Below are 13,746 nucleotides of genomic sequence, written 5' to 3'. Positions count from 1 at the left end.
AGCGCTCTAGATGAAAAATTATTACGTGTGGTTGCAAGAATTTGATGCTCAAATAAATGAAAACTAGCATCAACAAATTTTGAGATGCCCAACAAACTTCTCTCCAATTCTAAACAACAATGTGCTCATTACAATTGTTTATCAAATTGAATGTGAATGGCAGATGCAGTTTTACTCGTAATCAATACAGAAACTTATTAAAAATTAACTCACAAATCCAGAAAAAGCCATTCACCAAAAGAAATTTGAATAAGGGGCATTTATTTGCATAACTCACACCTAAACTTTCATTTAGGCACATAACCCTCAAATCTTTAAAGACAAAATTACATACATAGCACCCAATTCTTACAAATTTACCTATCTCACACCTAAACTTTCATTTTTACACAAAAAAAAAACTTTACCAAAGGATGGAAAGAGATAATGAGTGTTACTTTTCATATGATATTTGTAATTATGAAAGTTCAGGTGTGAGATAGGTAAATATGAAAGTTTTCAAGCACAAGGTATAAAGCAGCGAAGTGCTAGGTATGTAAATATGAAAGTTTAGGAAGAATTGCGAGCTAGGTATGTAAATTTCCCTTTGAATAAATCCACTTGCCAGTCAGATTTATTCTAAGTAGAAGGTGGAATTTTCCATTGGTGAGGCACTGGTCCAATATCATATATGATTTCTCTGTGGCAAGACCAGACCAGCTTGATTGCTTCAGGTGTTCCTATTCCTGCACCTCTTGGATCACCAGCTGGTCCAAACCTGGAACAAGGTTGTACCCAGTTAATATGCTGATTCTGGATAGAAAAGGGTTGTTAAATCTCAAAATGGTTCCCCACAATTCAAATTTTGGCAAAATACTTCCAAATTTTGTAGTGTTCAGATTTAGTCCCCCATCTATTTAAAATTGATGTCAATTGGCCCTTTTTTTTTGTAGTCAATGAAGTAAGTTGAGATTATTTTGATTAATTTTTAATACTTGAGGGACTAAATTAGAGTAATTACAAAACTCGTGGACTAAATCGATTACATATAAATAGTTGGAGGATCATTTTGGGATTCAACTTTTTAAGAGAGATGCATTTACGTACATAGCACACAATTCTTATGTATTTACAACTTTCAGACCCAAACATTCATATTTATACACATAGCACTCAAATTTTTAATATCACATCAACAATATATTATTATCACTTTTTAAAAGTGAAATACACATTTTCATGCATAGGGTTAAAACACCAAAGTACTGTTGTATAAAAATATGAAAGTTAAGGTGTGAGACATGTAAATACAAAAGAATTGTGTTATGTATTTAAATTTCCCGGAAATAGAGCCTTTGTGGAGCATATATTTGCCATACCAATGGTTCTGAGGAGCGCCGGTTGTTCGAGCCCTGATGCCGGCGTATGTCGTCCCGTTAATGGACTTTCCAAGAACTTCCTGCAAGGAAGATTCATGGCAACGGGAAGACTTAAAAATTGCACAATTGAGTATTGATGCATTTTTCGTCTGTGAGGTGTGGCATAAGCCTTAAGGAGTTCAAGGCATAGGCATTAAATTCAAGAAATTATGTAAAATAACAACTATTGTATAAAATTCAAAGCGTGAATTAATAAAAAACATATTAATATTCTAAAATATTAACAAATTTAAAAAGTAACATAATAACATTCTAACTAAATAAAGAGTAATAAATTACACAGTAAGAAATAACATGTTAATATACTAACTACAAATAATAAAGTATGACAGGCCATATAAATATTAAAGTATCAAAGAACGCTAAGATATCAAAATTAAATACTAAAACATCACAATATAACAAATAAAATAAGTTTGACACAAGTCTTTGTCTGTCACTCGTGCTACCACCCACTTAAGTAATAATACAAGCCATCAACATTTAAACTTTTAAATTCAAAAGTTACTCATCTCCCAAAGGATTTTCATAAGAATTGTTGATCTCACCTTATCCTCAATCATATCAATATTCTCTCATTCCTCTTCATTTATAATCTCAATTATTTTTTTTTCCAAATGAATAATAGTCAATAAAAATAAACTATATTGACAGTTACAACTTTTAACTATATAAACTCTTATGGATATATTTTCATTTATTTCATTTTACTTAGCATGTGAACCAATGAGATATATTGATATTACTTTTGGCTCTTTGTTGAAAAAGACTGCATACAACCTCAAAAATTTGAGACAACTTGCAAGGTGAAGTGCACCTCATCCAAGGTGAGGCATACCATGAGACAATAAGGCGTAAGCCTTAAGATTTTTTTGTAAAAAAATGCTAAGGTGCTCCTCTTGTCTTGCCCAATATTAAAAAGGGCAAGAGAAACATAAGGCGATTTATTCATTTGGGCGATTTAAATAAATACACGACAATTTATATATATTTACTTATCTAACACGTAAATTCCAATAGTTACATATATAACACTCAAATTTTAACACCAATCAAAAATAGCAATATTATTAGCTTTTAAGTGAAATAAACATTTTCATGCATATGTTTTGATATGATTATGACACTGAAGTTCTATAAAAGTAATATCAAAGCTTAGGCATTAAATATGCAAATACATTAGAACTGTAGTATGTATGTAACTTTCCCTTATTTATAATCAAGCTTTTATGCATGACACTAGACATGTATATAAGCACATATGTTTGCAGGATTAAATATATAATGTTTTCCGGATTAAATTTAATGCTTAGGACAGGCTCCTATGGAGATTGGATTCAACCAACGTATAGCAGGCTTGGATTAGAACAAAATAAGACCAAATTGTTTAACTCGAACAATCGTTAAAAGCCCTACCATACTGCACTACTATAAGCAAGTACTACTGTCCATTTTAGAAGTGCAACTAAAATAACATAGACAATTTGTCTACCAAAACAAGATTCTTGGCATTTATGTTATGTTCTTGTCACGCTCTGCATAATGCAGTGCTTCTTGGCATTTAATTATTTGGGGCATACCACCCAAATATTATGCATTTATTATTTATATGTTTTACATTTATACCGCCCAAATCATTCATATCACATCAAAAATATAACTTTAACTTGTAATTGTGAAATACAAAAATTTTTTGCATATCAAAGGCGGTATATAAGAAAAATTAAAATTTATGTGTTAGATATGTAAATACATAGGAATTATGTGGTACGTATGTAAATCTTTCTATTAATTTGTTAATAAAAAATGTAATTCACGTGAATTGTTTCGTATCCTGCATGGTAGGAAGGGAATGGAACCTTTCTATTGTGGATAGGCATTGTTAGAATAGATTAAGATTGGTCCTGTACCATTCTCAACTTAACTTGGACTATGAGGAGTCTATAAACAATTGTCCGAGGCAAATAATTTACAACTTTTACTTTGAATGAAATATATCATCTAAATTTTAAATCTTTGAGTTTAGATACAAAATTCCTTTGAATGCAATACAAATACAATTAAGTGATTCAGAGGGAAGTCATCTTCTTGTAACAAAGCCAAATTTTCTTTAAGTCGGTTTTCTTTTTCTTCCTTTTTTCTTTCTTTCTTCTACATGATATGTTATTGGCTAGTTTGGTTCTATTGATTTTCGTGCAACTGTTAATGTTTTCATTAAAAGAAAGTGAATTGTTAGAATGATTATTAGCTAATTACATATGAATCCTCAATTTTTCATACTAAGCACCATAATAATTAAAGGCATTTACTTACCACTCAATTCTTAAGAATTTACATATCTAACACGTAAATTTTGCTTTTTTACATTTGAAGCAACCAAGCCTTTCATATCATACCAACAATATCACCATTTTAACTTTTAAAAAATGACACCTTCTCATGCATAGATTAGGTGGTATGTATGTAAAAATTGAAGTTTAAATGTTAGAAATGTAAACCTATAGGAATTGAGTGATATGCATGTAAATCTTCCTATTAATCCCGATTCATATTAGCATGACAACAGGAAATCATAATCCAGTCATATTAAATTATTGTGCCTCTCAGACAGGCCTTTAAAGAAATGTATGTTTCTCATAGCATGCGATACTTGACCAAATTCTCAGAAAACGATCATTTTCATCATGGACGTTTAAAAACGAAAAATGTACTACAGAGGCAATTCTAAATAAAAATCCAAACTACCTACCATTAGCATGATAACAGAGCCTTATGAGATCAATGGTTAAAATTTTTAAATAAAAATGACAAACTTAAAAATCAAGTGGCAAAAAAGCCCTAAAACCATTTACATAGGGTCATTTTAGTCCAAAGTATATTAACATGTCAAATTAGTCCCCGCACTTTTCTAATATAGGCTGAAATTGAATCTAATAATGAGTATTTTTAGGCCACATTAGAGGGGAGACTAAATTGACATTTTTATATACTCTGGGACTAAAAGGAACCCCTACAAAGAATCAAGAGATCATTTTGATATTTTTCTCGCTATAAATCATACCTGTAAGAAAAGCGGATCGTTAGAAACAACGGCAGCTGTCAAATGCGCATGCATCCTTTCACAAGCCTCCAACACAAGTGTTAGCTGGTCCTGCTTGTATTGCGTGATAATCTGTTATTGGAAGTAATATTAGAATCACCTATAAAATAATACAGCCTCACAGAGTCATTGCATGGTTGTTGATACAAGGTAACATTTCTAACATGTAGCAAGTAACAAAAACGCTAGCAATAATATTTCATTATTTTAATCATTCAATCTGACTAGCCGGTCCCCCAACTAATTCGGTATATGTGTGAAACCACTTCTGCACAAAATTGAATAATCCGGTTGATACCGGAGTTAACCCAAACCACGACTATGACACCAGACAAATTTTTTTTGTATTTAAAAACGAATACAATGACGAATCCTTACAACAATAACACATAAACAGTAAAAGATATAACACATAAATGACAAATGGGATAACACATGGTAAATGAAATTGCAAATGCAGAATTGGACTAAGCATGAGCAGAAACAGTCCTGTATGGTGGCGGATCCGGTGTGATAGTGAGGAAAGGAAGCTGAAGACTCGCTGGAAGCGATGTGAGGTGGGTAGCAGTGGACGAGAGGCAAGGGAACCCTGGAAGGCGGAGCGATATGCTAGAGAAGATCGCAAGGGAGGACCGGCTGGTGAGGAGGTGTGGTCAGGTGGTGTGATGGTCACAGGGAGGACTTCAAAGGGTTGGCAGCCTGCTGGTGGAAGCGGGGTGGTTCAGTAGGGGCTGACGGGAGTGAATCAGTGGTTGTTGTGGAGAACCTGCGGGACTAGCAACTGGTGGGAGGAGACCGGCAGGATAAACACTGGAGGAGCAGTGCTGCAAGGTAGTTGGGAACATGGTAAAGTGGGGAGGTAGTTACCACCTCGGTGGGGTACAACCGAAGCACCACCTGACACAGGATTCAACTCTGGGAACAGGGAGCGCCATAGAGGCAGATCTAGAATCAGAAATCACAAAGAAAAACACTTGTTAAAGCTAAGAAAATAACAAGCATAAATAGGGGGGAAGGGAAGACAGCAAAGGCAAGATTTTAAAAAGGAAGGTAAAAAATGGAAGGATTGCAACAGCGAGGAGCGAAGGCAGAAGAATAGAGCATGGGGGAGGAGGAAAGCGAAGTGAATGACTCGAGGCAGAGCGAATGAATCAAGCACATTATGATACAGTGGACCGGTCCGGTCCAGGGGAAGGTCTGAACTAACTCTGTGTTTTGTTCGGCCCACGGGCTACGCTCTCAGAGTTGAGGGAGCTTTGACATCAGTTGTTGAAGCTTCTGGGTCCTCATAGTATGGAGTGAGATCCACTGCATTGAATGTAGCCCAAATTTTGGCGTGACCCGGTAGATCAATTTTGTAGGCATTGTCATTTAGCCTTTTAAGTATGCAGAAAGGTCCGTCGACTTTGAGTTTGAGTTTCCCGTGTGCTCTCACATGAAATGGCTCTTTCTTAAGGTGGATCCATACAAGGCCTCCTTTAAAGGTTACCTTTTCTCCTGGATTTGTTGCCATGTGCTTGATATTTGTGATTTTGTTTAGAAATTATTTCACCAACTTCCTTGTGGAGTTGTTGAATTTGGTAAGCACGTTCAGTAACATCCTCGTTGATATCTGTTGGGCATAGAAGTGGAACAAACTCAAGGGGTGTGATTGGGTTGCTGCCGTACACAATTTCAAATGGTGTGTGTCCTGTAGTCTGGCTTGTTGATCCATTGGAGGCAAATTCGGCTTGAGTGAGAATGAGATCCCATTGTTTGATGTTTTCCCAACAACGCATCGAAGAAGATTCTCAAAGCTCCTATTAAATAGTTTGGTCCGCCTATCCGTCTGAGGATATGTTGTAGAGCTAAATTGGAGTTAAGTGTTTAATTTGCCCCAGAGGGTCTGCCAGAGGTAGCTCAAGAATTTAATGTCCCGATCGGAAGTAATGGTCCTGGGAATGCCATGAAGCTGAACAATGTCGCGGAAGTATAAATCGACAATATGAGATGCATCTAACGTGTGGTGGCAGACGACGAAATGTGTCATCTATAAGAAACGGTCAACTACGGTCATGACAGAGTCATTATTTTGTGTCGTAAACCTATGACAAAATCCATGCTAACATCGACCCAAGCCACCCAAAATTTTTTTCCCTTCCATCTCTTCATTTCCTCTTCCTTCTTTTCCCTTCTTATCTTGTTTTCTCCTTTAATCTCTCGACTCATTTCCAAAACACTTCTGATCATGTCACCACGCCGATATGCGTCGGACCCAACCCGGAAAGAAATACATTGATAGATTTGTCGCTTGCAACAACAATTGGCCGAGATGGACAACGGAACTCAGGGCGACATTACCCTCGACCGTGACATCAAGAGTCGAAGAGGAGACCGCGACGGCGACCTAAATTCATTTCACCGCGATGACATCAATGATGATGAATATCGCCCATGTCGCTTTGGCATTCACTATTATAGGAGGCCACGATAGAAACCCATGTTCAACATCTACCAGGATTTCAGCATCAAAACAGGCCTATAGGAATTCGACGAAAGCCATGGACCAACTAGTTGCAAGCGATCGAACGCATCTTTGATTACAAGGAGGTACCCGAGGATAAACGGGTTAAGTTTGTTGCATAGCAAAACCGCGAACAACAAGCAAAGGCCTGGAAAAGAAACAAACTCAAGATAATAAAACTATTCCCTCAAAGCCATATATATGATGATCGTGGGAGCTTACTGGCCATGGTACTGTAGCAGATACAGTACAGTGGTCGCATTACTGTAGCTGTTACAGTAACCGCGGTTCACTTTTAGGTTTAATTCCCTTTCCTAATTCTCCTATTCTAATTTCCCCTTTTTAATCAGTCCCTCCTTTCATAATAGTATTGCATTTCCAACTCCTGTCTTTCCTATCCACTCTTCTTGAATCCTTGCTTATTTTCTTTACTTACCTAGTCTAGTCTCTACTCCCATCTTTTTTATAAACATTGTGTGTTGATTGGAGGATTTTATGAGTGCACATTTATGAGTGTTGCCTTCGGGGCGTTCTTCCCCGTGGGGGCTATAGCCGACAACAAGAAGGTGCTCTAGCTATATCTAGTTTGAGGTGGTGATCATTTCCAACAGTCCGGGTGGTGCTCCGACTGTAGCTTGACACCAACGAGACATTTATTCTTCTGCAACCCCTCTGGCCCCATTTCCAACAGCCGTAAACCACCTTCTGACTGTTGTCCAGACCACGCCATCCCCCTTCCGATTGCTGTCCAGCCCACGTCACCCTCTTACGAGTGCTCCCCAGGCATCCGGCTGCTGTCTAGACTACCTTTTGCTGCTGCGCAGCCATCCGGCTGCTGTCTAGACTACCTCCTGCTGCTGCCCAGCCACCGACACATGTTATAGCTGCTGTCCAACCCTTCAAGTATACTGTTTCCTGCTATCATCCGGCCCACAACTCTCTTCCAACAACCACAACCCCTCCCCACCTTCCAACCCACTTCCAGCAACCGCAGCCCTTCTCCTACAGCTGCCTGCCACCATCCAGGCCTCTTCCAGCAACCGCAGACATCTCCCAGCAGACACCATTCCCTCTTGCCGCCTCCCCTCAGCCTCAACCATCTTCCATCAACCGCCAACCCACTGCCAACGGCCTCCATCCTCGTTGTCAGCCACGGATATTTTTCCTTGTCCATGTTGTTCATTTTTGTTTGTTGTTACTTCCTGCTTTTTAAGTGTCATGTTTGTAATTCATTTGGAATTCAGAGAATGTGTTTCCATTGTGGTTTGGGTTTCGTCCGGTATCACCGGTTTTGGATGACCTGGTCATTTCTAATATTGATCAATTTTTAGGTTTTGATTTTGATCGAATAACTAGAATAAAAGATTTCTATAAAAAAATAGAGGAAATAATTAAATTAATGTCCAATAATTTAGGTTTAGAACCATATTTAAAACCATCAAAAGTGGACATCCTAAATTAAAATAGTGCATATTGAATTGATGAAATATCATTATTGTGTCACTATTATATAATTTAAATTATATTAAAAAAAATTTAATATATATTACATCATCTGATACAACCATGATTGAACTATAAAATTCTGAACCTTTTCATCTTTAATGAATGAGAAAGCTTGAGCTCCTATTTGTATTTCTTTTTCTGCACTTATGTTACATTATCCAAATGTAAAAATAAATAATTAATTAAAAAAACAAATGATCACAGTGGATATCTTAGTTTTCCATTTAGCCGTTGCATGGCATTCTCTCCTCTACCCAGCATGAACACATACACACTTTAGATGGATTGGCTGCCACATGATTTGATTCTCAATCTACAAAAACTAGACAAAACCAAATGAACAAAAAAAAAGGTATGCAACTATAATGTAAAGAATTTGGCACTAAGCGTTCTATGGCAGTCCAGCATGTGTCATGGGACAAGGTATGTACAATCCTAAGGGCCTTGACCAACCATGACTGCACTAAGACAAGCCTAGAAAACAAAAGAGGTATTTGCATACATACCACACAATTCTTATGTATTTACATATCTATATCTAACACCTAAAATATCTAACACCTAAACATTCACATTTACATGCATACCACTCAAATCTTTAACATCATATCAAAATTATCACCATCACTATCTTTTAAAAGTGGAGTTTACATCTGTTCATGCGTTTATGACACCGAGTTGTTATAAGTGTAAATATCAAACTTTGGGTGTTAGATATGTAAATAAATAAAAATTGTGGTATGTATGCAAACTTTCCAAAAAAAAAAGAAAAGCTTTCCTTGAAACTCGACATGGTTATCAGGACAAGAGCTTCCAACAAATAAGAACTTGACCAGAGAGCTGAAACTAGTCTTCCATTGACTAAGTATGCCAGAGATATATTATGAACAATTGAAAGCGATAATATGGTAGCAAGCTCAGCTTCTACAGAGTATAGATTCTTTGTATTACCTGAAATGGGCCAAAAAGCTCTGTTGTAACTAGCTCGTAATTCTTATCCTTAAGAATCTCATCAATAGGAATAAAAATGGCAGTTGGTTTCAAAGCACCATAGATTTTTGGAATAGAATGATTCTCCAAGGGCTGGCCTCCAAAAAATAACTTTGATCCTGGTATTTCAAGTAACTTCTCAATGTGTTCCACCATTCGATCTGTTGTAACCTGTGGAAGATAAGCTAAATAGCAGTCAGAGCAACATCAACCTTCAGGAATTTACTTCAATTGACCATACCAAAGATATTTTGGTTACATTGATCTTACACATTTCTTACTTGTGCTCCGCATAAGGTAGAGGTACCATTTTACAAAATGGAAAATGTAATTTACATACTAACCAATATACAATGCAGCAAAGTAAAAATCTAATAAAAACCTGAAAAAAAATTTCAAACTTGTCTCTTATTCTCTTGCTTCGAAGAAATCTCGCTAATCAATGCCTTAGAAGTTATTCTCAGTTGCCGTGAAAATAATTTAGTACATGAAGCTCCACTTACCAAAATCTTTATGGTAAATCTATAAGATACTTAGGGCGATATGAATTTTTGAATTTAAAGATATTCTCGTTTTTTTTAAATGATAGATAAGTATATGCAGCATTCCTGAAATCAAACAATATATACAGTATTCCTGAAATCAAACAGTTAGCATTACTTTTAGCTTTGAGGAATCAGATAGAGGGGCTTACTGTAAGAACAGGTCCTATTGTTAAATCTTCCAATTTTCTTCTCTCTGCAAGCTCTTTCATTTGAGGAACAAGAGAACTTGAAGCCCAATTCTGCAAAAGGTGAAATAAATTTTTTTAGTGTTTCACGATAAAACTCGGAAAAGTTGTAAAGTTAATAAGGCCTCAAGTGAATCTAAAAATTTTATAAGAAAAATAAAAGATCGGAAGTAAATATGAAGTAAAATAACCATCTTATCACAACCGTTAGACATGGTAAGTAATAAAAATAAATTTATCAAAAACAGGGATATTTTTGCTCTTAAGAACAATTGGAAATATTCAAATGCCAAAATGGATTATTATAAAAAAAGGAGAAAATCTTAAGTAAATCTTTTCTATATTAGAGATATTCTTAATCTATAAAGATATAAGTGTATATAAATATATAACATATCAATAGTGACATAAGAAGAAATAAAGTTTTCCCCGTTACATGGTATCAGAGCCTCATGTCTGTCATTTGAATCGTTCGTTAGCATAGTCTACGTGATATGAATTGCCGTTTGGATGGCTCGTCTTCCTTGTTTGGATCATAGTGTCATCTCTGCAGTTGGAATTGTTCGTCAGCATCACGTGGTTTCAATTGCTAGTCTAGATAACTCATGGGCTTTATCTGAGTTGCTCGTCAAAGTCAATGGGATTAGGAAATGAACATACGAATGTCAACTTCATCGTCATCTAGAAGCTCATTGTTCTATTATGACTTAGCTAGGAAGAAATTGGGTTTGCATTGCTTTATCTGCTTTTACTTTGTCTTCAGCTTCCAACAGAAAGTGACAAGGTTTGCATCATCTCGTCTACCTTTGACTTTGTTTTCAGCTTCTTCGTCCGAAAGCCGTTCGTCAGCTTCGTCTTTTGTTGCCATAAGGGGAGGGATTGTGCTTCTATCTCCTAGATGATCAAGATCGACCAGAGCTTCTACTGCGTTTCTGTTAAACACCTTGTCTGTGTCGTCGTGTGCCATCGTGTTAAGGAGTCCATCCATAAGCGTGATTCGACTAATTATTTTTCCAGCATCATTTTGATCAGTTGTTTCAGTCCTTTTGAATATTCGATAATACTCGTGACTATGGAACAGAAAAATGTTGTGATAAGTTTGGTTCCATCAGTAGCTAAAATTAAGAATGAAAAGTTAAATAAAGCCAATTATTTTAATTGGAATAAAAATGTGAGACTCAACTTAGGGAGTATTTCTCAAGAGAGTTGCCTCATTGATAATCCCGCAGTTAAAACAGATTTGAATTATTCAGAGAAGATGAGAGTTAATGCCCAAAGGAACAACAAATATTCTAAGGCATAAAAATTGGCAAATAATGCACAATCAATCATTAACATAGCCAATAGATAGGTGTATCACAACATTGATTCAAGCTCCCGGTGATGCGAGGTCATTCAAAAATAAAAACTGAAAAATTGGCATACCAATAGTGAACCTTATGACAATGCTATAATAAATTGTTCAAGATAGTAAAATTAGTAGCTTTATATTTTTTAAAATGTTTTTTCTTAAGGGGGCATTTGGGATCAATTTTATTTTTTATTTTTTATTTTTATTTTTATTTTTTTTAATATTGTTTGTCTTGATTTGAAATAAAACATGTTTGGCTATTTGATTAAAGTATGATAATTTTTAAAAGCACCTAAAACACTTAAAACTTATTTGTGTCCATTTGGTTGCAAGTGAGATTTAGAATATCAGAACTAGTTGAATAGACAACTAATATATAGAGGTTAAATTTATTGCCAACCAATTTCTGAATCTACAAATCTTCACCTTCAATCACTATGATGGTTTGGTAGCAAGGAAAATTATGTGGAAAATTTATAGAATAATTAAGAAATTAAATAAAAACTATGTAAATACTTATTTATTACTTAAAAAACAGTAAGATACTAATGAAATTAATTACCAAACTAATCATGGCTATGTTTGTCAATCAACTCAATAAAATTACTTCAAATTATAGCCTTGACTGTCAGATTCTGTAAATAACCAGGAGCCCATTAATCAGTAGTTGTTTATTGTAATGTTAATTATTTTTTGTTAGCAGCAGGGTTATATATTAGTTAATTACTGTAATAATTGCTAAATAGATAAAATTTTACTCGAAACAAAGTATTAGTAACTTTAAAGATACTACAAAGATTAGTATTTATTTAAAAATTAAAATAAATAATAATTTTTTGCACCATAACGAAAAATAATTAGTAATAGATCATCTAAAAGACTTAAAAAAAAATTTCCATTGATGAATCATACTCTAATTAACATAATAAATAGGAATTAAATCCGTAACTGTGACTAAATAATTTGACATTAATAGGAAATTACTGTTATTAATGTATTAATTTATTAAATAATTGTATAAATAAACATCTCCCTCTCCCCCACCCCTCTTTTCTTCACTTGTAATCACTAAGGCGCCACAGAATGCTATAACTACTAGGTTTTACATCTATTTCAGATTGGGGGGCATTTACATTCATAGCACCCAATTCTTACGTACTTACATATCTGACACCTAACCTTTACTTCTTACATTTATACCATGCAAATCTTCAATATTACATCAAAAATAGCACTTTTTTAACTTTTAAAAAGTGAAATTCGCCTTTTGATGCACAGGTAAGGTGGCATGATGCAGGAGCTTACAGCAGGATTCTGCAAACTGCCATTCAATCTCGTGATCACGAAACTATAAGGGAGCCACAAAGCCGCTCGATTTTCTTCTATTTATGCATATTTATTTACTTTTGATTTCTTTCTTATTGATTTCCTTCTAATTAGGTTATTTTCTATTAAGAGACTATTTATAAGTTTATTTTCTTATTTTTAGGGAATTTTAATTTTGTTTGTGTTTTAGAGATTGTATCTCTAATTTCTACCCTAACTAGTGATGTATAATTTTTCATTTGCAAGTGGTGTAGAAGAAACTTATGCAAGAACATGTGGTGAACCTTCTCGACCTCCAGTTTCATCGTCTGCCTCACTGTTTCAATTGGGACAGCCACCGAGCATCATCTATCCCTTTCAAAATATCGCCGATCACCCATAATTTCATGACCTTACTATTCCACAACCACTCCCTGTCTACTCTGCTTCCCAAACTTCTAAAAGCTCTAGAATAGAATCATGATATATTGTCGGTCAACTTTTTCTTTCGATTGATTAGATTTATTTGAAAAATATGATATATGAAAATAATTTTTGAGATTTAATTTAAATATAAAAGATATATAGTTTGGGTTTTGAAAGTAGTGTGTTTTAGTTTTTGAAAAATGAGACCAAATGGATCTCATTCGTCCAATAGTTTGCATAATCGTGTCTGATACCGCGAATACTACACCCTCCCGAAAGATAAGTGTAGACCTCGGCGATAGACCCAATCCAGCAAACTAAGAGATTTGTGACATCCGTTTAGTCTGCGAACCTTTTATATATGACCGACAAATTCCCCTATTTAATACAAAGATTAAATAGGGTTTATTTTATCTG

General features: G+C 35.1%; 1 protein-coding gene across 1 annotated transcript in view; it reads right to left on the bottom strand.

Annotated features, from left to right (window-relative positions):
- Nucleotides 1-91: 91 nt before the first annotated feature.
- The window catches only part of LOC110037040 (probable aldehyde dehydrogenase), a gene marked incomplete at its 5' end in the record, with an annotated part of 41,520 nt that continues 27,865 nt past the window's right edge, over nucleotides 92-13,746 (bottom strand). The window contains 5 exon segments of the mRNA XM_020741601.1: nucleotides 92-757; nucleotides 1,359-1,438; nucleotides 4,480-4,590; nucleotides 9,479-9,688; nucleotides 10,212-10,301. Of these exon segments, the coding sequence (XP_020597260.1) occupies nucleotides 619-757; nucleotides 1,359-1,438; nucleotides 4,480-4,590; nucleotides 9,479-9,688; nucleotides 10,212-10,301 (630 nt within the window).

This window comes from Phalaenopsis equestris, unplaced genomic scaffold (genome assembly GCF_001263595.1).
Source record: "Phalaenopsis equestris unplaced genomic scaffold, ASM126359v1 Scaffold214330, whole genome shotgun sequence".
NCBI lineage: Eukaryota > Viridiplantae > Streptophyta > Magnoliopsida > Asparagales > Orchidaceae > Phalaenopsis > Phalaenopsis equestris.
This window is presented reverse-complemented; position numbering and strand designations above follow the sequence as displayed.